At 35.5% G+C, this 27,941-nt stretch overlaps 5 protein-coding genes and 1 long non-coding RNA gene across 7 annotated transcripts; 3 read left to right on the top strand and 3 right to left on the bottom strand.

The window, feature by feature from the left end:
* Positions 1-29: 29 nt before the first annotated feature.
* On the top strand, positions 30-4,576 carry LOC104890112 (hydroxymethylglutaryl-CoA lyase, mitochondrial). Its single transcript, XM_010675483.4, has 9 exons — positions 30-302; positions 1,441-1,608; positions 1,698-1,857; positions 2,093-2,272; positions 2,376-2,456; positions 2,551-2,714; positions 2,855-2,991; positions 3,794-3,909; positions 4,182-4,576. The coding sequence occupies exons 2-9, from the start codon at positions 1,442-1,444 to the stop codon at positions 4,428-4,430; spliced, it is 1,254 nt and encodes a 417-aa protein (XP_010673785.1). The 5' UTR covers positions 30-302; position 1,441; the 3' UTR covers positions 4,431-4,576.
* A 929-nt stretch (positions 4,577-5,505) lies between these two features.
* On the top strand, positions 5,506-10,767 carry LOC104890114 (uncharacterized). Of its 2 annotated transcripts, none has more exons than XM_010675485.4 (6): positions 5,506-5,690; positions 6,637-6,699; positions 6,788-6,836; positions 7,321-7,361; positions 10,158-10,217; positions 10,374-10,767. In XM_010675485.4, exons 1-6 carry the CDS (start codon positions 5,625-5,627, stop codon positions 10,434-10,436), a joined length of 342 nt encoding a protein of 113 aa, XP_010673787.1. In that variant the 5' UTR covers positions 5,506-5,624; the 3' UTR covers positions 10,437-10,767. The 2 variants fall into 2 exon arrangements, with proteins under 2 accessions (XP_010673787.1, XP_010673786.1); XM_010675484.4 differs by having other exon boundaries at positions 7,318-7,361.
* A 1,963-nt stretch (positions 10,768-12,730) lies between these two features.
* LOC125497069 (uncharacterized) lies at positions 12,731-14,650 on the bottom strand. Its single transcript, XR_007273733.2, has 2 exons — positions 13,833-14,650; positions 12,731-12,995 (listed from the first exon to the last, which is right to left on the bottom strand). It is a non-coding gene; the product is annotated as an uncharacterized LOC125497069 (long non-coding RNA).
* A 2,346-nt stretch (positions 14,651-16,996) lies between these two features.
* LOC104890115 (10 kDa chaperonin, mitochondrial) lies at positions 16,997-20,171 on the bottom strand. The gene is made up of 3 exons (XM_010675486.4): positions 19,855-20,171; positions 19,125-19,264; positions 16,997-17,371 (listed from the first exon to the last, which is right to left on the bottom strand). Exons 1-3 carry the CDS (start codon positions 19,957-19,959, stop codon positions 17,323-17,325), a joined length of 294 nt encoding a protein of 97 aa, XP_010673788.1. The 5' UTR covers positions 19,960-20,171; the 3' UTR covers positions 16,997-17,322.
* Positions 20,172-21,378: 1,207 nt separating this feature from the next.
* Positions 21,379-23,255, top strand: LOC104890116 (protein PLASTID REDOX INSENSITIVE 2, chloroplastic). The gene is made up of 3 exons (XM_010675487.4): positions 21,379-21,717; positions 21,797-21,892; positions 22,853-23,255. The coding sequence occupies exons 1-3, from the start codon at positions 21,460-21,462 to the stop codon at positions 23,042-23,044; spliced, it is 546 nt and encodes a 181-aa protein (XP_010673789.1). The 5' UTR covers positions 21,379-21,459; the 3' UTR covers positions 23,045-23,255.
* Positions 23,256-23,582: 327 nt separating this feature from the next.
* LOC104890117 (uncharacterized) lies at positions 23,583-26,908 on the bottom strand. The gene is made up of 4 exons (XM_010675488.4): positions 26,601-26,908; positions 24,533-24,603; positions 24,345-24,431; positions 23,583-24,262 (listed from the first exon to the last, which is right to left on the bottom strand). The coding sequence occupies exons 1-4, from the start codon at positions 26,722-26,724 to the stop codon at positions 23,990-23,992; spliced, it is 555 nt and encodes a 184-aa protein (XP_010673790.1). The 5' UTR covers positions 26,725-26,908; the 3' UTR covers positions 23,583-23,989.
* Between the last annotated feature and the right edge of the window lie 1,033 nt (positions 26,909-27,941).

The raw sequence follows: 27,941 nt of genomic DNA, 5'->3' as shown, positions 1-27,941 counted from the left end.
GTGTAATAGTCACATCAGAAACCTTTAAAATGGGACAAAGTAATTTCTGCCACAAGAAGTCACCTCCCCCATTTGTTTCCTTTTGTTTTTCTCTCTCTTCATCTCAATTTCCACACCTAACACCAAGAATGATTTATGAGCAACATTAATAACTACCCACATAAATAAAAATATAAACTTTAATGGGAATATAGGAAAAAACCCAAAAAAGAAAGAAGAAAATTTTCCCCCATTTTCCATAAATCTAGGGTTTTCTGTTCAAATTATTGGGAATTTTCCGACAATTTCTTTGTCTGATTCAGGTTTGTCTTAAGTTAAAATTTGTGGGTTATTGCTCAATTTTATTGATGGGTTTATGTCCTGTTAATTTGATTGGGGAACAGAGGATTAGATAGGATAAAATAAAATTAGGGAAACCTTTTTGTTTGTTTCTTTTAGTTAAATTAAGATCAAAATTAAGAAATTTAGGGGTTTAATTACAGTTGATTACCTTTTTTTCTTTTGTGGTGATCATTTTAAATACAATTGGGCCATGTTTGTGATTTTGTTCCTCTGTTTCCTTACACAATTTTTCTATATAATGGTTTTGTTTATTGTAGCTGGGTGTTACATATACATGTAGTTATTTCTCTTGTTGAATTGGGATTTTTGTTCATGTTACAAGTACTGACACTTATGGGAAGCTGTAGTTGATTAATTTTGATGGTGACATTGTTTATTTGTGAATTGTGATATGCAATTTGCTTACTTTTTTCGATTTCGGCTTGGAGTGTTAGGCTGGTTTTGATTTGTAGAAAAAGCTTTTGATTTTGATGAATTAGGGGAACTAGCTATATTGTGGTGCAGTTAAGTTGAGTGATTCTGATATTTGGACAATAAATTCATAAGGAATTTTTGTAATTGATGGTAGCTAATAAGGGTTTAGGTGGAATGTGCTACTGCTGTGTGCTTCCAACTTCCCAGTGCAAGATCATTTTTTTCTTTTTATGTTGTAATATTGGCTTGTGATATAAATTATGTCTCTGCAATTTGGATTCCATGTGTAAAAGGTTTAGAAATTAGGAAATCTTAATTTGGAGAAATGGAGAAAATCAATCTTATCATGTCTAGCTGCTATAAATACTATAGAAAAAGTGTGATGGTTGGATGAGGATGATATCGATAACCATGTTACAAGGACAACAATATGTGCATTCTCGCCCAATGTGTACTTCTTTGGTCTAATTGGAGCTCCTGTTTGATTGTTCTTAGTTGATTTCTTTCTTTTGACAAGCGAACATCTTCGTGATTTGTTTGTGGAATCTGACTACCCGTGGCTCATATCATGACACATAGACAATATGCTAAACATTCCAAATATGGTTACTTTATGTTATTGCTGCGGAGGAGGAATTTGTGTATATATTTATTTAATATTTTCCTTTGTATGTTTACTTTCAGAATGTCGAGTTTGGAGGAACCCCTCAGTTTTGACAAACTACCTAGCATGAACACTATGGATAGAATTCAGAGGTTTTCATCTGGTGCTTGCCGACCCCAAGGAGAGGATTTGGGCATGGGAGCTCGCTGGATTGAAGGAAGCAGGTGCAGCACATCCAACAGTTGTAGGTTAGTGTGCTCCAAGGGCTCGTTTAGGACTTCGTATACAATTTTTTGTTGAGATTCTTACAGCCAATATGGTTCTTAATTCATTGCAGTGAGGATACTCAAGATTATACAGAAGAGGCTTTTCCTTGGGGGAGGAAAAATAGGGAGAAGTCCCATAGCAACTCTTTTGTATGGAGGAGCTTAAGCCTAGGCCGGAATCATATGGCTTATGGGAACCATGACAAGTGCACTCGTGCCAAAAGGAGCAAGGTAAATGGGTACTTTGGCCATCTATTCTTCAAGCTCTAGTATTTAGCATCTGTTAAGTCTTTTGCTCCAAGTATTTGGTTATTATTGTGCCTCTGATGTGGTTATGAACTTCCTTTTCGTGGATTGTGTTGTACATCTGGTTTATGGATTTCTTTTCATTCAAGAGTTGTTTGAGTTTTATCAACCTGCTTTTTTTTTTTCTTGTCTTTTTGCCTTAATTTTCTTGTCATTGCAGGTTCTAAATGACTTGTCAAATTTTGTGAAGATCGTGGAAGTTGGTCCACGGGATGGACTGCAAAATGAGAAGAACATGGTGCCTACCCATATAAAGGTCGAGTTGATCCATAGACTAGTTTCTGCTGGATTATCTGTTGTTGAGGCAACCAGTTTTGTCTCACCTAAATGGGTACCTCAGGTACTTTCACTTTTCTCAGTTATATGTACTTTCCGTTCTGATGTAGATCGTTGTTTCCACATATTTGCAACTTGCTAACCTTATTTTTAAATTGTTCTTGCAGCTCTCAGATGCCAAAGATGTTATGAAAGCAGTCTGCCATGTGGATTCTGCTCGTCTTCCTGTGTTGACCCCAAACTTAAAAGTGAGTGATTTTGACTGTGGCTGATCTCTGTACTTAAACATGAATGCTCATGAGTCATGGATAGCTTTCTCAGTTTCTTATATTTCATTTCCAGGGATTTGAAGCAGCTATAGCAGCTGGTGCCAAGGAAATTGCTGTTTTTGCGTCTGCTTCAGAATCCTTCTCAAAGTCAAATATCAACTGCAGCATTGATGACAGTCTTGTTCGTTATCGTGCTGTTATTTCTGCTGCTAGAAAACTCTCAATCCCAGTTCGTGGGTATGCTCTACACCTTCTGGTTCTCAAATTTAGTCTTTTCCATCACCGTCTATCTCTGAATTTTTTGTCTACTTTCCATTACCTTCATTGCTCATGCTGTTTCTGTAATACCTATGCTTAATATGAACACACTTGTGTAGGTATGTATCATGTGTGGTTGGGTGCCCAGTAGAAGGGCCGATTCCTCCTGCAAAGGTGGCATATGTGGCTAAGGAACTGTATGAAATGGGCTGCTTTGAGATATCTCTTGGTGATACTATTGGCATAGGTACACCAGGTAATGTTGTTATCCAATCTATCCTGCTCTTCTTGAGCTACATTCTGGGGGAACACTTTCCCTGTTGAAGGAACTTTATTGTTTATCACAATTGAGCTGATTTTATGTGCTGGCATTGCTAAATTGTTTGGTCATTTGGTTTCATTGTTATTAAAAAGCTTTTCTTTTTCGTTCAAATTTATCTATTTTATACTACCTATGTTACTCAGACATGGGGCACATGTTGATTGTTGGGTATGGGTGCATATACAAATATTTTAGGTCCCATAATATCAGACATAGAAATGTGTCCTGAAATTGGATATGGGTGCTATACAACTTTACAAAAGCGTGTTCTTTTTCACGTTACACTACATATACACGCATGACGAAACATTAAGCTGTTACCTTTGGTAGTTTTCTTGTTAAAATTCTGATATCAAACCCAATTTTGAGCATAAATCACATAATCTTCTCCCCTTCTCCTTTTTCTTCTTTCTTTTCTTAAAAATATTTGGCTCAAGATAATTGGGGTCTTTAGGGAAATTTGGAGTGTTAGGTAAGGATTCCATACCCTTGTCCGAGTGTCCAAGACCGATAAGCAAGACAGTATAAGAGTTGAAGTAACATGGTTTCTACGCCTCTGTATAATCCTGGACTTAGGTTGACAACTTTTGTATTTCGCTGCAGCCTGCATGTATATATGACCAATCAAACAACTAAACTGATGGAGTGTGTTATATCCTAACTTTGAATAATTGTAGCTTATTAGACCTAATCATTTATCCTCATTTCTCATAATAAGATATCCTTTTTTCTGCAGGTACTGTTATCCCCATGCTTGAAGCTGTAGTGGCAGTTGTTCCTGTTGAAAAGATTGCTGTGCATTTCCATGATACTTACGGACAATCTCTTCCAAATATTTTGGCGTCTCTGCAGGTAAAGTTTTGTTTTTTTCACTTTTGTAGTAAAGTTTTAGGAAAAGTAAGTACAAATACTGGCCAAAAAAAAATTAGGGGAGTATAGGGAACCCAAGTTCAATCTACAACTATAATTTGTACATTTAAGTTCCAATAAGCTGAAATATACATTCTGATGAAAATTTTGTGGGTGAAAAGAACCAAAGGTTAGAAAAGGGGATCTGTTTGGGGGGTGGGTAGCTTTATTTACCATTTCCTGTTGAAATCTCATGTCATTCTGTTCCCAAACAGATGGGAATCAGTGTGATCGATTCCTCGGTAGCAGGACTTGGTGGATGCCCGTATGCAAAAGGAGCATCAGGAAATGTTGCGACTGAAGATGTGGTATACATGCTTCATGGGCTCGGCATCAACACTAATGTGGACCTCGGGAAGCTACTTTCTGCTGGCGAGTTCATCTGCAAGCATTTGGGTCGGCTTTCTGGCTCTAAAACTGCTATCGCTTTGGGCCGAGCAACATATGATACCTCTAAGATTTGAAATTACAACTATATTGTAAATGTAATGGCCTCTATATGTAATGCAAGTGTATCAAGAGAAGATAGTTCTTGTCTCATTAATTCTGATATTTGTAACAATTTTTTATATCATAAATACTGATCATAAATCAAGTTCAATTTTCCTCATTAAGTTTGAGTTATAACAATGCTACCACTGTTTGTTGATAAATGAGTGTACTTCAGCAAAATGAGTGTCCAATATCAATTTTGGATTTCTGGATCTTGTTCAGGCAATGCTAGAGGACCATTAACTATCGCTTGCACAACTGGAACAATTTTACTTCTTCCGTTCCAGATTAGTTGTGACACTTTTTAAACCACGAATTCCTAGGTGATTTTTGGAGAGGATAGAGATTAGAGATAGAGAAAGAAAATAAAAGGATTCCATGTGATAGGAAATAGATAGAGAGAAGTTATTATCCAAAAATGAAAGTGTCACAATTAAATTAAAACTTCTTAAAATAGAAAGTATCATAACAAAATTGACATGGAGGAAGTATAAAGTAATTGGTCAATAATGGGAAAAACAAGGATGTGATTATGTGTTACATAAACCCTTACTTGACAAGCCCTAACCCTAATTGAATCTTGTTTATGTAGCAAGTAGCAACACATAAAGTGAATTTGAAAGTGAATGAAGGAGATTTCAAGCGTTCAAGTTATTTAAGGTAAATAGAGAGGAAAAAGAGAGAAAATTCCATGGAAAATTTTAAATGGGTTCCTATAAGATTGAAAATTTGGCTGCAAAAATAATACAATTAAATTTTGTTTGTAAAAAATATTTATTTTCATAAGTTGGTTAAATAAAGGTAGTTATTACAACTTACTCCATTTGTTTCAAAATATAAGACGCATACAATGTTTCAAGACGAACTTTGACCGTTAATTACTCTCAATTTATGTAGATATTTTTTTTTTAAATTAATATTTTTATAGTATTTTTCGTGACGAATCCAACTATATCAAGTAATTCTTCGTAAAATGTAAATTAAAATAGAAAAAATATTATATTAAAGTACGTGTCCCAATAAGTGTTTAGATCTTTCGTGATGGCTCAGTATCAAAATTTCCAATTCTCGAGTATTGCTGCGTGGTTGTCTCTTTTGATCCTTGATCAACATTTTACAAAACTAAAGAAAGACTGAAGATCTAAAATTGCAGAGCAAAAGGAATCATGGATGAACGCGAATTTCAGCGCCTCCTTCTCCTCTTCCCTGTTGTCCGAAATCGTAACCACCATGTAATCTCTCTCTCTTTCTTTCTTTCTTTCTTTCTTTCTTTCTTTCTTTCTTTGTGACAGTAAAAACCCTATCTTTGTTTGTTGTAACCAAGTTTAATTACTGCTGAAAATGGATACTTTGCTAGTTCACTTACTAAATATTAGGGTTTATGGTTCCAATTTTTTGTTGGGGTTTTCGCTACTGTAATTTTGCTTTATGGGATTTATCTCAAGTTCATGTAATACATAATTCTATTATATTTATGGGAATTTCAAGAAAATGATTCTTTTTTGCTGCAATCCAGTTTTGGGCATTGCTTTCACTATCTCATTGGAGATATGTGAGGGGAATTTGATTTCTTCAGCAGTAACTAGCTGCTTACTGTCTTTTCAGTTAATGGATGATGTCTGAATAAGAATTTAGGAAATCAAGGTTTTCTTTTTTGGGTGCTTGTAGTAGATATACCCGGTCCATAATCGTAGTCATTTTATACAACAATGCCGGAGCTTTAATCTCAATAGGATGGGATCGGTTGCGTGAGTCAAGTCGTGTTTTGTGTTACTAGTTTGGGATGTCAAGGAAAAGGTATCATATTATTTCCAATTGATAGGGAGAGTGTGTAAATGATGCAACTATTATAAAGGTGTTTTAGCGACATTATGTCAAACACTTATATATATGTATATTATACAGAGTTTGGAGTTTGGGACAATAGGCTTTATTTTTGGATGGATAGAGTATTGCATTGTTGCTTTTGGTTTAAAATTCTGTTGAATTTTGGGATGATAAAAGCTTGTTTATGATCATAATTGCAATAGTAAGCCAGTGACTTCTGGGGTATTTTAGCTTGAAAAGATGTTGGTTGCTGGTGTAGAATATTGTGGATTGATTTATAAAATACTAAATTTTGTATTTCCTGTTAAGTGTTTTGCATCTGATTAATCTTATTATTTGGTGAACACATAGCAAGCTGAATCTGAATCATCAGGGCAATCAACCTCACAAGCACCAACGCCACCAATGGATGAGGTAGTTTCACTTAAACATTGAGAATGATTTGCTTCATGGGATTGCATTGCTCGTCTGTTTTCCTATATGAACTTTTGTATCTCTTCAGGTAAATGAGTGGCAAGATGCTTGGAGTGATCAAGAAACCACCAGCCGAGGTATTGCCCATTAGTTGTTCCAGATTGTTGTTTATTGAGGTGTCTTTTGTTGTTCTCGAGTGAAAACTTTGTATGTTAAATTCCGTACTTCCAAGGCCTTCTAAGCAGACACTGTGTCTTTGCTTTTATGTGTAGTTGACTAGTTTCTCACTTTCATTGCATTCAGAACTGATTTGTCTTTTGCTTTGATGAAAAGAAGACAATGTAAGTATGTTATTTGAAGAAAACACAGCTTGTGACATGTCTTCTAATTGACAACTTCCTTTGTCTTGTTTTCTTATCGTGGACTTCTTTAAGGGTATATATATGTATATGTATGTCTGTGTGTGCGTGTGTAGTAGTGTAGCTCTTTTCTTTTTGGCTTCACTATGTAAAATGCTTCAAAGCTAAATGATAGTTAGATGATAATGGCTTGCTCTTTTGACTGCCCCTCAGTTGGCTAAAATTTGCTGAATTGACATCTTTTTGCCGTGTGTTGTAGCAGGCGTCTTCTGGGATAAACTAAAATCTGCTGCAGAGAGAATGGTGAGCATTTAAGCATGTATGCGTTGTTTGATAATACTCTTTGTAGCATGACAAGTAAAACTAATGTCTTTTCTGGCAATTTTTATCTACTATTTGTCAAATTGGGAATTCATTACTACCCCACGGCCAGTTATTATGTAATACCATGATACTGGTATACTCTCAGACGGCCCGTTTGGTTAGTGGTACAAAATTGTGGTAATAGTAATGTTTTAGTTTAAATTTGTGTAGATATTTCCAAGTTAATACCCATGGTAATGAAACTTGATGTCAAAACATGGATTTTCTCATAAATTTTCATTACCACTCAATACCACCTTCCCAATTGGTAATGGATGGTAATGAAATTTTAGGAAGAAAATATGTGTTTTTAGGATAAAGTTGCATTATCATGGATGTCAACAGAAGAATGCCTTCACAATGTACACTCTAAACCATTACCATTACTACCATTTAGTACCACTAACCAAACGGGCCAAGAGAGTCTTGTTAGTGTTCATTTGGATCTGATCTGCATAGAATTCATGTCTGTAAGGAAGCAACTTCTGTCTGACATTTCTGCTCAGAAATCTAGATGCCAGGCTTATGAATCTTATGCATGTTACAAATTATTGAATGATTGTTTTGATGAAATAAGAAAGATAATTGATTGTCTTTCCCCATATCTTTTCTTCTGGTGGTGTCTAGATAGCTCAGCATAAAAAAGCTGTTAATAGTTGAGTAGTGACAGTATCCAAGTTAAGCGAACTATTGAATGAATCCTGCGGTAGGAACATGCTCAATTTATTTGCATCTTGAGCTGCACCTGGATTAACATCATTAAATAGATTTAGAAGGAGCAATGATCAACGTAATATTCTCCAAGCTCTTCTTCACTCCCTTGCAAAATCTTTAAGGCTTCATCTAGAATGATGACCTATAGCTACAGGACGGAGCTGGATTGGTGGAGTGTGAGGGGATATCAATAGCTTCTACATCATAGATATGCCACCTTTTTTTGACCTTAAATGGTTTTTAGCATGTCATTTGACTTTTGCTGAGAGCAATTTGTGGAATGAGTTAAATCTTTGATTTTGTGCTTTAATCGTTCCCTTTCTGGAGGATTAGGGACTTTTAGCTCAGCATCACATATGCACCAAATGACGATGCAGACTTTGAGTGAGCACCAATGTGGGCCTTTTTTGCCTACAACCCTACATTTGTCTTCAAATTTCAACCAGGGCCTTGTATGGATCTCTCTAAATTGACGTTCGACCTTTCTGGAGTCAATAAGTATTGGATTCAGTGTCATCTGTGTTCTTGAAAGCCTTTGAGAAGTTAAGAAGTCCGCGAATTTTCTCATTTCTATCAGCTGCAAAAAAAAAAAAATTCTCTATTGGGGGTGAACCATAAGTTTATATAGCCTTTGAATTAGCTTCCCAGGCTGATCTTCTGCGTTGTTTAAAATTTTGCAATGTATGGATCAAGCGACCAACGTGATCCTGGAAAGCTGCTGAAGATCAGTCCTTTCAACAAATTTTGTTATTAAAATATTTTCATGGTTGTTTCAGAAAGCGGGAAAAATCTTAATCTACCCAATGGGTCAATACCCATTAGAGATCCAACTCTGCAGCATAATACAAACTCTATAATTGTGTATCTCTATTATGTCAATTATTTACTAGATAGAATTAGCATTCTCTTCTGGTGGTTGCCTTAACTAGGTCGATCAAAATTTTTGTGGTGTTTATATTTTTGAAAGACTTTGGGTGACTCAGGGACCACACCTTTCAATTTCGATAGACTTGTCATTTGCAATCAGAAGACTTCAGATGCATATGATCTTCAAAACGTGCTTCCTAAGGGTGATTTGGATCTAGAATAACATGTGAATCAAATGTTGAATATGGACCTTAGACTTCATGGGTTCCGGAGATGCGCTCTTCTAACTCTTAACATTTGTGGCTTATAGAGACAATCACTGTTGGTTTCGTGTAAGGTGGAAGCTCTTTGTGTGAACCCTTGTGTTCTTATATCATCATCCTTTATTTTTGTCTTTGTTTCACTAGGCAACTTCATGGATGCCTGAGGGACGTCCTTCCACTCTATGTTGTGGCTTTATCGGGGCATTTATTGTTAGTTTGTGTCGGATGGAAATCCTTGTGTTATTTGATAGTCCTTGTGTCCTGCTTTTGCCAATCTGGTAGAGAACAATCTAGTTGTTGAGCTATGGTCAGTTTTTAAGTTCGGCAGGCTCTGAATTCCTCACGTGTCTCCAAAAAGTAAGAACTTCTGCTTCACTCCTTCTCCAGTGATCTCATATGCCAATTATGTGGATATTCTTTATGTACCTGTTTGCTTGTCTATTGGTAAATTCATAATACGTTAGTTTTAGCTTCAGCATCTTGTGCGTTTCTTAATACGTTCCTAAAGTGTCGTCTATTATATACCTCTGTCTTCAATTTTTTAAAGTTTACATCTCAATTGTACTCATATGCTTCCTCCGTTCTGAAATAAGTTAAATACTTCTCTCAAAAAGCTCTTACATTTAAGAGAGAAGTGTTCCACTCATCCCAGAACGGAGGAAGGGCAAACCAAAAAATTCAAAATAAAACAGCAGAAATAAATTACCTTAGGAAGGAAATAGAACTTTTGTTACCTGAAATTGGGTTTTGATTTCTTGCAATGTCACTCTGACTAGGCAGGTAATCTTGTACTTATTTCTCATTTTCCAGACCAGCCAACGCTGAGCAAAATCTAATGTTATTATGCTTATCTCTTTCTTTGCATGTTCAATGACTTCTAATGTCTCTGTAGGTTGGCCCGGAGGAGGCAGAGGACTTTTGCGACGCCTTCCAGAGAATTTATCGTAAACTAGTATGTATAATATCTTTTTTTTTTTTGAGGGGAGTATGTATAATATCTTGATGCAGCTTCACCGTTTACATCCTTCTTCTCACGAGAAAAAGAAACATAATCTTTCCATTAGGTGGTGGTGATGATAACTGATAAGTCCCCGTTTCCTTCTTGTAGGTGCATGAAGAATTAAGTAAAGAAGTGATGCAAAACTTCCTAAATTCATCAGGAAGAGCTTAGTAAAGAAGTGGTGCATGAAGGCTTATCTTTATCTACTGATTCGATGATTATAGTTGCCGCTCGTTTTGCCGTAAGCATGAAGCAGTGCTTGGTACCAAAATGATTCAACAAATTAAAGCAATGCCTGTTTTTGTTAGTACTGTTGAATTTTGCTCTAGAAAGCTGTTCTAGGCTGTTTTTGAAGAAGGCAGTTGTAAATTATGAGGGCAGTTTTCTTTTATTTGCACTGGGGTCGTTTGGTTTCCAATGATTTGTGGACTAATTGACATGTTGAGATCAAATCCGACTACTATAACTATAAACATTTGTATGGGTACCACTTTTCTATTTAGCAAGTGCAGCAAAATATATACTTCCTCCGTTTCGTTTTAAATGCAACAAAATGTGTATTATTTGTGAGATATAAAATATTCATTTGTTGCATTTAAAACGAAATGAAGGAAGTTCAGGATCACCACCCTCCGCTTCATGTGTGATACTTCACTTTTTTTCCATCATCAAAAATTGCATCTATAGTCTAAACTAAGGATGAAAGATATTGCACACTTTTCTAGAAACAATATGAGGCCAATATTATTATTTGCACAAACTACTCTATAATTTTGTTGAGATAATTTCTGTACTCCCCCCCCCCCTGAGGGTATGATGGAAAAATAATTCCGAAGCAATTACACCCTACAACAAGTAGATGTTTCAGTTTTTCATCATTCACATAAATTTAAACAAAAGGTAGACCATCTTTTGGAATACTTGCTACTCATTATCACTTAATTGGGTATTTGTTCAAGTCTTAGAATGTAAAGGAATGTTTCAAGAAGGTCGATGCTTAAGGAAATGGAAGGTAAAAGGTCAAGATAATTCATCACCACCAAGTAATGATAGCGGATCAAGAAGAGGTTAAACCTAGCAAGAAGAGAATAGGTAATTAATTCTATTAGAGCCCAAAAATGTTATGCTTATAATAGACTTAGATTTGTTTCAATTAGTTAACTTACTTTCCATTTTGTTTAGTCATACTCAAAGAATTTGACACGTTTGCCAACACACACCTTTGAACATCAATATCTTTAATTATGTTAAATAAAAAACTAAAAAAAAAAGAGTCAATATCATAAAAATACATATTAGATAAATCTAACAAGATTATTTTTCCTTGCATATAAATACACGAAAGTTCCCGAATATGACAAGTATCAAATGTCAATATGGTACCAATTTTTTTTTGAGGAATTAACACTATTGGCATTTAGGGACAGGTGAGTGTTTGATAGTAACCTCGTTCCATATCCATACATCAAAACTTATTAGAGGCTAATCGACACTCCCCAGCAGAGACCACGGTTGCTTCGATGAAGCTATGCAGAAGCTTCAGGGACAGAGCCAAGACGATTGCGCTATTAGCCATAATTGAATACTGATTATAATCGGTCTAAGTCCTGTAAAAGCTTATATTAGTAGACCCAACGAAAGTCATGGCTCATATTACATGGCTAGACCCAAGGAGGATTAGGGGTGTCAAAAACTGGGCCGACCCACGGGTGAACCCGCATGCGACCCAGACCCAACCTGTTCCGAGCCGAGAGTAGTCGGTTGGAAAGCCGACCCATTCCGACCTAGCGTTCACCCGTGCCCAGTTTAACCCGTGGAATTGGTAACCCAACCTGAGTTGGGTCGACCCAGTTTGACCCGTGCCCAGTTGCACCCGTGAACAACGACCCAGACCCAACCTGTTTCCGACCCAAAATAACCCGCACCCAACTTCACCCGCCAATGACCCAGTTAAACCTACCCAGTTATCACCCAACCCAGTTACCAACCCACCCAGTTACCACCCAACCCAGTTACCACCCAACCCAGTTATAACCGACCCAACCCAGCTATAACCGACACAGTTCTGACCCAACCCAGTTGTGACCCAACCCAATTTCGACCCAACCCACTTACCACCCGACCCAACTAAACCCGACCCAACACCATTCTGACCCAATACAACCCGACAACAATAAGTAAATTAGTACTCTTTTTGATCAATTTATATAATTTTTCACTACAAGAAAATGTGTCAACTACGACGAGATTTCTCATTGTAAATATCCTTAATCTAGTCACAAATGGTCTTTTACGACGAGAAACGTGTATGGTCGTCACTCGTATCTTTCTTTGCGACGAGATATCTAGTCGTAACTCATATATGATACACTTATATTTCTCTTAAGTCTTTTCTTATAAACTTTAAACTAATACCAAATTTAAATAAATCATCGACTTTAAACTTAAGATAAAGTAAAACAAAATCACAAAATCATAATATTTATATTTCATCAATGTGAATGTAATTACAAAGATTCACAATTAGTAATACATAATACATAGCAGAAAAATACTTTCTAAATTTGAAGAACTGCAAAAAAAAGACAAAAATGGCATCCTAAATACAAGTAATAAATTGATAAGTATGTTCTTTGGAAATATCTTCACACTTCTGAATGCATTTCAAAGTCATCAGCAGCAGCAATCTTGTGATAATTCTCTTGTTTCTTTGAAATTACCCACTGGTTTCTACAACAAAGAAACAAATAAATGAAGAAAATTAGTATTGAATTCATTGGAGCAATTTATTGTCGCTCAAAAACCCAAAAAAATCGTATAAACAAATCCTGACCACAATAACAGTCAAGATAATCCTTCAAAAATAAAAATAACAAGTTTAAACACTATAATCCAGGTGTTTAATATAATGATAACCTCCAACAAGTAAAAAATTGAAGCAAAATTGTACTTGGTAAAAGATGATAGTAACATAAATTGCAAACCAAGTCTGACGATCCTTTGCCAAAATTACCAAATCAATCAAAGCTTGTTCAAATGTTCTTCAAAGTTGAAAATTATTGGGAACAAACCCCCCAAATCCCTAAACCCTAAACTCAAGTCAAATTTAAGGTTAAGACTATAAATACTGAAGAACATATAGTGCTATTTTAAGACAGCTTGTTAGAGAAAAGGAGCGCGAAGGGAAGAAATGAAAGATCAACATGCAATTCCAAAAAAAACTACGATACACAAGCACCCTCCAACCATCTACAAACACCAACCCACACCCAATTCCAAGAACATAACGCCAATCAATCAGAAATCAAAAATCACACAAAAATCCCAAAAAAACAAACGAAAACCCCAAAAATTACACAGAAATTGAAAAATCAAAGAAGTAAAAAAAAATTAAACAACATATGCCCAAAAACAAGTAAAGAAATAACCCAAAAAAACTAAAAATAAACGAAAGTTCGAACAAAAAAGGAACCAAAAATTTGAACAAAAAAGAAAACGAAAAATTCGAAGAAAAAATAAAACGAAAAATTCAGTATTAAGATAAAAATAAAAAATTCTAGATCTCACATATGACAAAAGATAAACTTGCTTCTTTTTCTTTTTTTGGCTTCTTTTTTTCCGAAGATCAACACTTCTTTTTTTCCTCAGATCAACGTCTTCTTCTTCTTCTTCAGATCTTCAGTTCTTCACTTCGTCACTTCTTCACCAAAATTCAAAAACCTAGAAAAGAAATCAAGAAAACACAAACCCGTAAACTGTAATTAAGATAAACGAAAAAATCTGAAAGAGGCGAAGAAAATAAGATAGAGATCGAAAATGAGAGAGTAAGAGACTCAGAGAGATTGATCGAAATAAGATTTTTTTAGGGTTTGAAAGGGAAAGAACGAGAAAGAGTGACTGAATGAGAGATTGAGAGGGAATGAGAGAGAATGAGAGGCGAAGAAATGAGGTTGAGTTTAAAAGAAGGTTTATATAGTAGGGATTAGGGAGGAGGTTTAGGGTTACATTTGGGTTTAATATCAACCGTTGGATTTTGAGCTTGAATGGCTAAGATTTTAGTGAGTTTATTTCAGATTTCTGATTCTAGAGATTAAAGAAATAAATGGCTCAGATTTAATATTAGCTAATCAATGGTCTCAAATCATGATCCTTGACAATTTTTTTTGACCAATGAACATCAAGAGTGACCAAGCACATGGATTTCAAAATCTCATTGGTTGGATCATTTACTCTTTTTCAAATCAAATGGTTAAGGTTAAGAGTTAAGACAATTAATTCTTTTTTTTTTATTTTAAAATTTATAATTCTACATTCTTTAATACCGATTTGTAATTCTAGTATTAATTTGTAAATTTGTTTAGTAATTAGTAATATTGTAAAATAATAAAAATTATAAACTTTAGAAGTTTAATTAGTATATTTTAATTATAAACAAGATGATTGATGATTCATGTAAAAATGATTATAAATGAATAATGATGTGAAAGTGAAACTGTGAAAGTAGAAATTGTTAAGTATGAATGCATGATTATTTAAGTAATGAAATAGACGGATTCCTAGTATGACTTTTGATTAAGATCTACAAGACCACAACGTACGTATAATTAAGTTGATGTACGATGATACGTATAGCAACTTAGTATCTTACTATTTTTTAAGATCCATAACTGAAACATCAACGATGAAAGTCAATCAATCTATTATAGATTTCTAATGATGCTTTGATTATTGTTAAAATCGTGTAATAACATTGATGATCAATCTTATGATCATTTGATGGTTTTGACTTTTGATTAATGTCGAAGACAATCAATCTTATGATCATTTGATTTATGTCAAGATTGCGAACCTTAACTTAACGAAATTCGACCAATGTTTCATCCTCTACTGATACAATGACATGATTATTTGATATTGATTATGATCTACTTTCATAGCTTAAATATTTCATGTTCATCCTTTAGTGATATAGTGTATGATTATGCATCATCTTCGTATGACATATTCGATTAAGTGATTAACATTGATCATTGTTACTTGTTGAGTTGTTCCATGAACGATGAAAAGTCGAACAATTTTATAATTACAAATTAAGATGCTTTCATTAATGATTTAATGTCAACCTAATTCTTTAATTCTAACTCTTGTTGTTGCTATATAGTAACTGATTCAAACTTGAGAGTGAGTAAGTCACTAACTAACAATTTTTAAGTTTAATAGTCTATTAACTCTAATATTTTAAGTCTATAATCAATAATCCTTATTGTTGTTAGTTGTTACTTGTTAGATGTTAGTTGTTACTTGTTACTTGAATACATATGCAATCATGAATAAGAATAACTAAATAAGTGAATAACTAATAAGCGATACTTAGGCAATAGGCCAATTACCAATAGCCAATAATGGTGAATGGCCCAATAATATAAGTATAACTTATAAGTCTTACTTTAGTAACATTTTAAATTAGTAATATAAGTATCAAACTATTAATGATTCAATGTATTATTAAAAATTCACAATGACTCAATCACGATTCACAATATCAGTATAATTACAGATTACTATAATATACCACTATAAAGTATAATGACTATAATCTATACCACAATATCACATGTTATAAGTTTATAACAATTTCGACCCAAATCAATATGCCACGGCGCCGCCGGTTCGATATTTAGTCGTTCCAAGAACCAAGTCCTACCGAGATCCGATTTATGCCGACCCAAGTCGAAATCCGATTTATTCTGACCCAAGTCGAAATCTGATTTATTCCGATAGTCGATTTCTTGAACACTCAATTAGTTCTGAAGGTCGATTTATTCTGACCCAATTCATTCCGATATCGATTTCTTCCGACCCAAGTAATTCCGGAAGCTGAATTATTCCGACCCAAGTTATTCCGATATCGATTTCTTCTGACCCAAGTAACCTGGAAGCCTATTTCTTCCGACTCAAGTAATTCCGAAAGCCGAATTATTCCGACCCAAGTTGTCCCAATATCGATTTCTTCCGACCCAAGTAATCCGAAAGCCGATTTCTTCCGACTCAAGTAATTCCGAAAGCCGAATTATTCCGACCCAAGTTAATTCAATATCGATTTCTTCCGACCCAAGTAACCCGAAAGTCGATTTCTTCCGACCCAAGTAATTACGAAAGCTGAATTATTCCGACCCAAGTTATTCCGATATCGATTTCTTCCGACCCAAGTAACCCGAAACCCGATTTCTTCCGACCCAAGTCATTCCGAAACCCGATTTCTTCCGACCAAGTCATTCCGAAACCCGATTTCTTCCGACCCAAGCAATTCCGAAAGCCGATTTCTTCCGACCCAAGTCATTCCGAAAGCCGATTTCGACCGACTTCACCTTATTCCATTCCGACCCAAAATCACCCAACCCAGATACCGGCCGACCCAGTCTCACCCGACCCAATTCCGACCCAGTTCCGAGATCCACTCACCCAGTTTCACCCGACCCAAGTTCACCGACCACCCAGTTCCGACCCATGACACATGTCACCCAGATTATTCCGACCCAAATCATTCCGACCCAGCTTGGGTCAACCCAAACCCAGCCAGTGACCCAGATTGACACCTCTAAGGAGGATCATGGAAGCCATAGCTTGCTCAGGAAATTTGACCCTGAACTCTCGAACCGGGATGCAAAGGTACTGGTATATATGATCACCATGAGAAGGACAAAACTACACCAGCTAATATTCATATCAACTAGAAGAAAAGTTCCCCTCAAAATAAAAATTTCCAATTCAAAGATGATTAATTTTATTATTGGTACAAATATTGTCAAAAAGAGGAAGAGCTTCTCCAATTTGCCAATTTAGCTCATGGAGCCTTTTCTGTTTTTTCGGGAAAGGGGTTTTTTTTTTGGGGGGGGGGGGGGGGGAGCTCCTACACGCTTGATTAAGTGTGCCAAGAAACCACCACTGAACTGGAAGCTCGAAAACGTTGGATTTAGTGTGACAGGAAACCACCAACTGAACTGAAAATTCCTACACGCTGGATTTAGTGTCGCACGAAACTACCAATGAACTGAAATCAATCATGTAGAGTTCCAAGTATGTCATCTTCCCTGTAGAGATGAAACCTGCAAGGAAGTGAATGTAACAAAATTATAATAATTCATCTCTATATATAAAAGCAGACGCATGCTTTACAGCAAATGGATCAGGAGTATGTATTGGTATAAATTTAGTTATTAAAGCAACCAAGATCATGCAGTGCAGAGCCTGAACTTTAGACCAATACATCTATTATACTCTCTATGTTCATGAAAAAGGTCTTGTATACTGTTTCGGTCATCCACATAAACTCTATGTTTACTGCACATATGGAAAAATTACATAAAGAAATTTACCGCACAAATATAATTTTTTGGGATCAGCAGCTTTATCTAAAACTTCTTACATGATTTTGGGAGTTTTCAGAAATAGTACTCCTGGGAGTACCAAAATGGACCAATACACCATCAATCCATCATGTATAGTCTACACGCTTTTTCTTTATAAAAAAATAAGATTGTTCACATCTTTTTCAAGACTTAGACTTGAATCATAATACAAAAATCTATTTAGCGGGATGGTATGCCACAGATAGCTGACTTCTTTCATAGCTTTCAGCTGAGCGGCAGACCTGATGCGACTAACAAATAAGCCGATGTTAATAGCATATTCTATTCTGAAAGTGTTACATCTTATTTTTGAGGAAGGCTTTTTTTATTATGTCAGTTCCTTCTTTCTTGGCCTCTTGGTAGACAGGATAGGCCCAAGCAAAGAGCTGGTTCACGAATGGGGGGGCGAAAGCAAAGGCTAAGAGCGAGGCCCGTCACACTCCGAAATAAGTGAACCTTCACTCATCCCAGGCTTGGAAAGAAGGATTACAAGGTTTCTTTTTTTTGAATCACCTAGCATTGTCAGAACAGGAGCTGGGGTTAGGCTGAATGCCTTTCTCTTGTTGGAGAAGCTATGATCGAATCAACTCCAAGGGTTCGGTTGTTCGCCGATTCAAGTGGTACGTGAGTTGGGTTTAGAACGTCGTGAGACAGTTCGGTTCCTATCTACCGTTGGTGTTAAAGGGAGAACTGCGAGGTTACCCAATGCTTTGGAGGTCCCACTCCAGTATCCGCTTTGATTCATGCAGCTACTATGGTAACAGCTGGCGTTTTCATGATAGCAAGGTGTTCCCCTAAATGAAAGAGCCCTTGGGTATGTTGAAAGAGGACTAATGTTATTGTTTAATCTAACTAAAAATGAAAATAGTTATATTCATTTAGATATTTAAATCAAGAAAATACTGGAGCAAGTGTGCTATAAGAGATTACACATTTTTCATGAATGTGGTGCTATAGCACTAAGGTACCATTATTAGTCGCGCATTTAGTCTCCCTTCAGTGACTCAAAAGGCTTCCATTTTCAGAATATTTGTAAAGATCCACGAATGATTTTGTAAAAAGAAATGGATTGTGTCAAATCTTCGAAAGAAAATTAACCGTTGTAACCTCACTCACGTCTCACTATGAAGGACCTAAAGTACATATATATATTTTTTTTAAGATGGACTATATGAAGTAGCAATAGATTGCCAATAATACTTCTAAAACATCACCTCTGCCAAATCAGATGTCATCATTTCTTAATTTTCAACTGCAACCAAATTTTTCAAAAGAAATCACATACTACGTTTTGCAAGGATATACATTATACTAGTAGTTTCCTGATCCCCAGCGCAGAAGTCGGAACATACATTAACATAAATCTACACAAAGCTGCACTTAACTCAGCCTCCTCAGTATAAAAATAGAAGAGATTGAAAGAAATGATCAAGCATAAAACAGAACTCACGTTTTTTCTTGAAGCTTAAATTCTGAGCCACCATACTCAGGCAAAAGAACAGTATCCCCCTCTTTGAGACTCACAGGGATCAGTTTCCCATCACTGCAATGAGTCCCAGGGCCCACAGCAATGACTTTCCCAGAATTGAGCTGCATTAAATTAACAAGAAACAACCAAATTTTAGCTAAGCACACTTTTTGGTTTCAAGATTTCAGAAGTAATATGATATTTAATGTATACAAACTTAATATTAGTCATACTTATACTAATCATAGTCATATTTAGTATGAGAACTAACAACAGAAAAACCGGAAACTGAAAACAAAAAACGATAACGAACAAGCCCTAAACTATAGAATTCCTAATAGCTTCAATATAAGAACCAACAATCAGACTCAAATGCAATAATAACCCAGATTAAGCTAGATTCCGAAATACAATTATCTCATAACAATACAATTCGGGTATTCACAACAAAACTTAAAGCAGCAATCTTTGTACAAAACTAATGAAAAAACAGCTAAACCATAGAAAAAAGCTTAGATCCACAAATGCAATAAACCCAGATTAAGAATAGTAAATAATAACAAGGGAATTTGCAGCTACCTTAAAAGCAAGAAACTTTATGTAAAATTAAAAAAAAAGCTAAGAATTTCAACTATAATTAACAAGATGTTTAAAAAATGCAACTAACCCACATTAGATCAAGAGAAAATAGGAGGGAAAAAATTGGACATACCTTGCTAGAAGATTCTGGAAGCAAGATTCCAGCAGTTGTTTTGGCAGGAGCTGTAATTTTCTCAACCAAAATGCGATTAAATGTGGGTATCAGACGCTTTGCCATTTCTCTCAAACTGTGAAATGCCCAGAAAATAATTGATTTGGAGGAGAGAGAAAATGAGGGTTTTGCAAACTGTAGATGGTTAAGACTGAAGACAACTAAAAGAAGTTGTATGTTGTGGTTAAATATGAAGTATTAGCAATAAAAGAAAAGCAACTAGAATCTTCTATAGAGTTGAAAAGTTTAATTTCCAGTTAGGGTTTATCTGAGATTTATGGTATGATCTTGATGGGAGTGTTTTTACTAAAGTACCCTATGATGGACATTAGGTGGAAGAAGGTGCCAGAACCTAACAAGGCTATGTTGGGCCCTTTTACCTAGTGACAAAAGGAGTCCTACGGATGAAGGGCCTATTCTCCCCAGCTTATTTTCAGTTTAGTTCAGTATAGTTAAGTTCAGATCAGTTCAGATCAAATCTGTTCAGTTCAGCTCTTGACAATACTTTTACTCTCACATATTACTATTCATTTTAGTTCAATTTAGTTCAGTTCAGTTCAATTTAATTCAGTTCAGTTCAATTGTTTTATGCCGAAGAGAACAGGCCACAAGTCATAATGAGACTGGTTATAATGAGATCAACTTTGTATTCGGATTACATTCGAGTCAGATCGGGATTCGGGTCCATTGGTGTACGTGTCCATCTCGGATTCATGAAATTTCAAGTCACATCGGATTTCTAATGGGTGAGGTTCTCTTTGCGAGTTTTCAAAGGCAGCGAGTATGGTGGCCTCCGGAAGTTGCAAAATGTAAGGCTCTATTGTTCGCAACTCGCCTTGCTAGGTCTCATGGTCTATCTGACATTATAGTCGAGTCTGATGCCCTCGTAGTTATTTCTAGATTGTCAAGAGGTGTTCTCTATTTTTTTTTTCCAGATTTAGACTTAGTTTTAGGGGATGTTTTTTCTTTGAGTAGGAACTTTAATTCCATTAGTTTTAATCATGTCAAGAAAGATGGAAATGTTGTTTCCCATAATCTTGCTAGAGTTGTGCCATTTGGTGTGGAGCAGTGTTGGGAGAACAATTGTCCTAGGGAAGTTGCTCCTTATGTATTGATGAACGTTTTGTCCCTTGATTAATGCACATCTCTTTTCCCCCTCAAAAAAAAGTTAAATAATAAACGGACAGTAAATTTGTTTTAAAAGTAATTAATATGATAACTTTTTGGGTCATCATTATCGGGTCACTTTTAGGTCAGGTAGATTCAAATTCGAGTCATATTCGGGTCTATTCGAGTCAGGTCGAGTTATTTCGGATTTCGATTCTAATTCAGGTCATTATTTTCGGGTGAAAAAGGGTCTCGTGTTAAGTATTCATGTCGGATCAAGGAGTCCGGGTCTATTTTACCGGTTATACTTTTACCCCTATCCACCGTCCCATATAATATTAATATATGGTGCTATTTATTGGGTAATACTCCATTATGAAGTAATTTGTAAGTAACTGATAAGTGATAAGTGATAAGGCGAAAGATAGAGAGGAAGGATAGCTTTGTGCTTTGTCAAACATGGGTTGGAGCATAGCTCCTGCTCTATCTACTACACTTGCATTACATAATTCCTCACTTTTCAATACCACATCTAGTCTTTCAAATTCACCCTTTTCTTCTTCTTCTTCTTCTCAATCCCCTGTTCTTAGTCTTAAAACTTCAACCTCAAACTCATGGATTTTTCCCTTACCCAAATACATTCACTCCACAAAAAAACTCATTTGCAGTGCAGCTGAGTATAAATTTCCAGACCCTATTCCTGAATTTGCTGAATCTGTAAGTTTCTAACACTTCTTTGTTCAATTTTTATGGAACTTTTCTTTTATTAACTATTATCTTCACTGTGAAAATTAAGGAGACAGAGAAGTTTAATACCCATCTTCTCAACAAATTGTCAAAGAAAGATTATTTTGGAGATCATTTGGAAGAAATTGTGGGTATCTGCACTGAGGTAATTGAGCCAATTAATCCACTGTCAATTTAATGAACATTGTCTGATTTCTTCATAGAAAAATTCAATAATCTATACAAATATATTAAAGAGCGTGCGAAAACAAGAAACTGTGTCACGTGGCGCTCTTCCTAGAAAGTTTTAGTTCATGTAATCCATGTACAATAAATAAATTAAGAAATTGCATAGTATATGGTTTGATCCCGAGACCTCAAGTACCTATATTAAAGTTTTAATTACTAGACTAAGTTGTATTTAGTGTTATTATCATAAAGTATTATATTAATAAATGAAATTGTTTCTTACCTAGGACATAGCCCGGGCCTAATAACTAGTTATTATCTATATTGTGTTCATAATTTTGATTAAAGATGAATGTATGTGCTATTGAATCTGGATTCATGTATATTAATAATATTAGAGAAGGAATAGTTTCTGGGTTGATTTCATCCCTGAAATCTGAGAAGCTCTTGAAAAATCAATTTTGGACATTCCTGTAGATTGGTCAAGTACTTGCTGGTGGGTTGCTTTGCCAGGTGCACAGATAGAAAATGCTGAAAGTTGTATGAAATTTATGTAGCACGGGTACTTCTTCTAGGTCATGTACTCCTACACGTACTCATATCCGTGCCCGATACGATACGTATCCTGTATGGGTACGCATACTCATCCCTAAAATTTCAAATGTTGCCGTTTTCTCCCCTACACTATTGAAAGACGAGGGGTGCCTAATTTCGTATTGTTTATGAACAAATTTAGTTCATAATAGGGAGATTAAGTGTATCAGGTCTAAGTTTCTGACTGTTTGTATCAGGGCTAAGTTTCTAACTGTTAAGTTAGAAACTTTGAGTCCCTCATGAAGAACATACCAAAAAGATTGAATAAAAGCTGTGTACTTAAAGAGACTCCATTCTTCTGACGTTTCTTATGAGTTTGATCCTCGTGTTATATGGTTAACAGATCTTCGATAACTTCTTGCACACCGAATATGGGGGACCTGGTACGTTGCTAGTACTTCCATTCGTTGATATGGCTGATACTCTCAATGAACGCGGATTGCCTGGAGGACCTCAGGCTGCACGGGCAGCTGTCAAGTGGGCTCAAGAAAACGTAGACAAAGATTGGAAGGAATGGACTGGTGGATGCAAGTGATGCAACAAGTAATTTCAGATATAGTTGTAGTCATGGAACTCTCGAGATAGCTTTGTCATCATTAAATCTTACTCCATTTGATAGCAAACAAGCAGACATATAGCTTTTGTAAACCGTAGTGCACTTGGTTACCTAGATGATCAGAACATTTGTAGAGATTGTTGAATGAATGTAGCAATGTAGCATCTCTAAAATTGGAGCTTGTTTGTTATCTTTTGCTTCAAGTGTTCAGATTTTTCAAAAACTAGGGACAAAAATAGAACATCGTAAAAAGTATGAATACTTGCAGCTGCTCATTTTCTTTGCGAAGGTCCTAACTTGAGCTCTCCTAAATCCTGCACATTTGTGCTTTCAAAGAGCTGTTGTATAATTATAGTACTATATAAGAGTCCTAATGTTATGCTTCTGATTATTAAGACCCTACCAATTTGAAACCGAGTGACGCATCTACACAATATGACCCAAACTACATTAACCGGAACAAACCATGTCTGAAAATTACAGTCATCCTACTAGAAAATGGTTCTCAAGAAGATAATTGGTAAAAAGAACAGAATCCATAATCCGAGCAACTGAAGGCACAGTTAAGAAATTTAGTATACACTTTGTCTGGGTTTTAGTTTTACATCGTCGTTTGACAAAAATCCTAATCACCACTATCATCCACAAGACCACAATTCAACATCAACTTGGAAAAAGCAAGTATGATTGAGCCACGAGCATTTGAGTTGAAAACCATCGGTCAGTGGCTTGAACATACAACCTCTAACACAGCCATGAATCAAAAATTGAGCAAAGCATTGACGATATCATGATACACATACACCTGAGAACCCCAGCGTAAAGAGGAATATCATGGCAGTACGTAATTCCCCTCGTGCAATCTTCTGAGTGCTTCTATCAGAATGTATCCAATTTCTGCATTTTTCAAGCTCAATAATCTGCTTAGTGGCGCTTTTTCCCACCACCTTTCCTATTGCCATTGCCACCCTTCTTTTTACCACCTTTCTTTTTCATCCCTTTGCTGACCATAGGAGGAGGACCACGATCATCATCTCTTGAAGGTGGAGCAGCTCGTAACAAATGTTTTACATCAAGAACTCCGTTTCGGAAACGTCCTTCACTTGATTTCAACACTCCGTCTTCAGGCCTGCGCTTCTCTTCAGGTTTTTTGGTCCTTTTAATTAGATTTTCCCCACAATGTCCAATTAGTATCTCCTGCAAAATGTTCGTCAGTAAACTTTCACCTTGATGAATCAGAATCTAGCAAGCTCTAAAAAAGCTTTATCTCTAAAATCACCTGTTCTAACATCTTTTCTTCTCTTTTCTTTTGATTTTTCATCATTGGCCTCGCTACGCTAAGAGGTAATCTCTGACTCTTAATTGCCTTTTAACAAACAAGCAAAATGCAATTGATTGTCAGTGGATTCATTCAAAGCAATCAGATTCAAATTCAAACATATCGTAAAGTTAATCAACAGTTTCTACCTTTCCACCCAAAGAGGCAACCTTCTTATTCTGCAAATCCTTCCTCTCTTTCCATGTCATATCAGAGGAGCCTGCAGTGACATAATGTTTAATTTCCACATATAGGTTGGAAAAAATATTTGCCAAGACATAACGGAATCATGGATAGATACAGCTGCTAATATGGCAGCAGTAAGAAAATCTGCAAATGCGAGGTGCATATATGCTGTACCCTAAAACCCCTTATATTCTAGTTAAAGAGAGTAGCTGGAGACAGGATTCATTACACTAGTTAAATAGTATCAATCATTTGCTTCATAATAGGTTCAAAGTTCAAACAACATATCATGTTTGATAGAAAGTAAGATAGTGTGCAGCCCAAGGATTTGAAAAAATTAGCCTATTTACAAAGCTCTGAATTGAACTATGGAGGTCGAATCAGAAGGGGGCACAATAGGTTGCAATTCATATGGAGGGTCTCATACTCTCATCTTCTTCACTTGCCCAAGTGGCTTCTTCCTTCTCCCTTTTCCTTTACAGGGTTTGAAAATTTGATGAAGTGGGTGAGAAAAAGGGATAGAGATTGAGATGCCAAGATAGAGAAGACAGAAGATCAGAAAGAGAGAGTTGTGAAGCATGGTCCATGGATGATACCAAACACACTGAATGAGCAAAAGAGTTATAAGAGATATAAAGAAGATAGGATGGCCGGTGGCAGACAAAGATGAAGAGAACTAGTGCCACCTAATTCAAGGTACGAGCATGGGCACATGAACCAGTGTTACCTAGTTTTTTCAATGAGCCCAAATGTATACCCCTTGCATGTACCAATTACTGAATTACCCTTTTCTAGATAACAACTCGCAGTGAGTTTAGCGGGTTAACTAACACTGGAGACAACATTCAGATACCAAATGGAGTAAGAGGGGACTGAGAGAGAAAATCATGGCTAATAATGTGCAGGGAATTTTTCGGGGTGTGTGTGTTATCAATTGAGACAGTCAGTAATTATGTATTCTTTATATGATTGAAAAAAACCGGAGTAAATATTTTGAACTGCAAATTTATAAAGTTAAATACAAACCAAAAACCATAGATAAAATTCCAAGGAAGAAGGTTGGAACCAGGAACTTTATAGGAAGTCAAACATATGCATAGTAGGAACCAAAAGGTTCTAAAAGCTACTAGCTTTTAGCAGCTATGTGCACATAATACATTCATGACCAACAAGGAATAGAGAAGTAACATATACACCGATACTAGTACGAAGAGTATTGGCACGCTAATACTACTCCACCTACGAAGATAGCAGAGCAAAGAATGGCAAGCCACATACAAACAAACCCATTTAAAAAGGGGGCCTTAAGCAATACCTCACCTTCATACTCATCTAGCATGTGAAACAAATGAAAAGACTTCGAAAAACACAGAAAACAAAGAGAAGAAACAAATCACCAAACCCAAATACCTTCACATCATCAACAAAAGATGATCAAACTAAAAGTATTACGAATACCTACAAAAAAGCTCCAACCCTAGGCTCTCAGTTATACATCAATAGCTACATTGCAAACAAAACCACTTCTTTCAGTTAAAATCACGATTATAGTTTCTTATCAATTCCATGGAATGCTATTTCATAGCATTAGCATACCAAACTTGGAACACTAGTGACTGTGAATCAAACCTCCTTCGAATCCTCCAAACTAAAGAGATCATAAACGCACCAACGTCGAAAACATAACAGCCGAACCTCCTATATTCCGGCAAGGCATAATAAAACAGTCATCTCATCTGAGTTTCCTACTTTCCTTCACTAACACAACAATCAAAAAACCCTATATTTCCATAAATTGCTAAATCGAAAAAAAAATAGCAGTTCCCTAACGAATCCACACAGTTTCACAGCCAATCTCTCAACTACAATTCGTTAATTAAGCAAAAATCTACATTAAAAAAATAATTCTTTCGGGATTGAAATATTTAACGAGCAAATAAAGACGTAATTGAGATTTTCGAGTGTACTAATTAGGATTATAATTTATATAAACTATGTTTTTTTGTATAAAGAAAAGGTAAGGAATTATACCTAGAAGCTGAACTTCCTTCATAATAGAGTGGAAATTCAAAGGAATTCCATTTAATTCTAAACCACTTCGCGAAGAACTTCCTCCTTCTGGTTTCGCACCTCCCTTTTTTTCCCGCATTTTCATCTCACTTTTATGTGATTAATTGAACCACAGAAAATTCAGAAAGTAGATACAGAGAGAAAGAGAAAGAGAAAGAGAGAGAGAGACGTGAAAAGTGGGTTTTGATGTGTGAGAAAAGAGACGAGGGTTTTAGCCTCCTGAAGCAAAGATGGTAGGAGACTAGGAGGTATGTTTGGGAATTTCCGATTACAATTTACACACAGGTAATTATACTAAAGTTTTTTTTTTTTTTTTTTGAGGGGAATTATACTAAAGTTTTAACCACTAGATCAAGTTGTATTTAGTGATATCATATCAAAGTGCAATATTAATAAATGAAATATTTCTTACCCGGGGTATTGCCCGGACCTAATAACTAGTTTATCTGAAAACTAATGTGTGTCCCGACTCCCGATGATACCTCGGGTTGTTACTTTTTGTCTTTTTTTTGCCGAGTGAGGGAAAATTGACGTGATAATATTTTTCGATGATATTATAATTTAAATTTCTACAAGGAATTGGAGTAAGAGTTTATATTTGTAATAATTTCTTGTTATAATCCTAAAAAGATTAGGTATCTAACTATTTATGTAAATCTTTTAATAAGATATAATTATAAGACTTTATAATATTTAATTTTGAAATACTAAACAATGGTGGAATCATGGTTAAGCTTTTATTTTTCATTGGTGACATGTTCAATATATTAGCATAGATGTGAAATTTTTTCAAAACTTTGCTATTTTTCGCCCTATATTATTTTTTTCGGTCTTTTCACAAAAATACTGGAAAATTATTTTATTCAATAAATACCCTTATTTGTTTTAAATTTCATTATATAGCCCTCAATTTTTTTTAAAAATGTACAGAATGCCCTTAATAACTGATGAAAGTTAACTTTATTAGTAATCAAGAGTAATTTGTTAATGATTCCTTAAATCCCAACAATTAACCCCTAACTAATTAACCTAAATAACCCACTATGATTAGTACCCCGATCTATGATAATATTTCAACTTTATACCAACTCGAAGTTGAAAAAGATTGCAAAAAGAAAAAGAAAAAGAAAAAAACAAGTAATTGTAAAAAATGAAATTAATGTTATAATTAACACTAACAAAAGTTTGTGTCCATGTCGTGTCAAATATTAGCAGGTCGAAAAACTTCTAACACTAACTCAACCTATTTAATAGAGCGTGTCATATCAAAATTCTCAGCACTAACCTACTCGATTTTTATGT

Source organism: Beta vulgaris, chromosome 4 (assembly GCF_026745355.1).
Source record: "Beta vulgaris subsp. vulgaris cultivar EL10 chromosome 4, EL10.2, whole genome shotgun sequence".
Classification (NCBI taxonomy): domain Eukaryota; kingdom Viridiplantae; phylum Streptophyta; class Magnoliopsida; order Caryophyllales; family Amaranthaceae; genus Beta; species Beta vulgaris.
Note: the sequence above shows the minus strand (reverse complement) of the source record. Positions and strands in the feature narration are given on the sequence as shown.

Bases quoted from the DNA above. Each gene is read 5' to 3' on its own strand.
- LOC104890114 (XM_010675484.4), top strand. From the start codon at position 5,625: ATGGATGAACGCGAATTTCAGCGCCTCCTTCTCCTCTTCCCTGTTGTC. The intron at 5,691-6,636 runs GTAATCTCTCTC...GTGAACACATAG, and splicing joins TCCGAAATCGTAACCACCAT to CAAGCTGAATCTGAATCATC. The intron at 6,837-7,317 runs GTATTGCCCATT...CGTGTGTTGTAG, and splicing joins TCAAGAAACCACCAGCCGAG to CAGGCGTCTTCTGGGATAAA.
- LOC104890115 (XM_010675486.4), bottom strand. From the start codon at position 19,959: ATGGCAAAGCGTCTGATACCCACATTTAATCGCATTTTGGTTGAGAAA. The intron at 19,265-19,854 runs GTATGTCCAATT...AATTTAATGCAG, and splicing joins TTCCAGAATCTTCTAGCAAG to CTCAATTCTGGGAAAGTCAT. The intron at 17,372-19,124 runs GTGAGTTCTGTT...ACTTCCTTGCAG, and splicing joins TTTAAGCTTCAAGAAAAAAC to GTTTCATCTCTACAGGGAAG.
- LOC104890116 (XM_010675487.4), top strand. From the start codon at position 21,460: ATGGGTTGGAGCATAGCTCCTGCTCTATCTACTACACTTGCATTACAT. The intron at 21,718-21,796 runs GTAAGTTTCTAA...GTGAAAATTAAG, and splicing joins TTCCTGAATTTGCTGAATCT to GAGACAGAGAAGTTTAATAC. The intron at 21,893-22,852 runs GTAATTGAGCCA...TATGGTTAACAG, and splicing joins TTGTGGGTATCTGCACTGAG to ATCTTCGATAACTTCTTGCA.
- LOC104890117 (XM_010675488.4), bottom strand. From the start codon at position 26,724: ATGAAAATGCGGGAAAAAAAGGGAGGTGCGAAACCAGAAGGAGGAAGT. The intron at 24,604-26,600 runs GTATAATTCCTT...ATGTCACTGCAG, and splicing joins GAAGGAAGTTCAGCTTCTAG to GCTCCTCTGATATGACATGG. The intron at 24,432-24,532 runs GTAGAAACTGTT...GTTTGTTAAAAG, and splicing joins TTGCCTCTTTGGGTGGAAAG to GCAATTAAGAGTCAGAGATT.
- LOC104890112 (XM_010675483.4), top strand. From the start codon at position 1,442: ATGTCGAGTTTGGAGGAACCCCTCAGTTTTGACAAACTACCTAGCATG. The intron at 1,858-2,092 runs GTAAATGGGTAC...TTGTCATTGCAG, and splicing joins CTCGTGCCAAAAGGAGCAAG to GTTCTAAATGACTTGTCAAA. The intron at 3,910-4,181 runs GTAAAGTTTTGT...GTTCCCAAACAG, and splicing joins ATATTTTGGCGTCTCTGCAG to ATGGGAATCAGTGTGATCGA.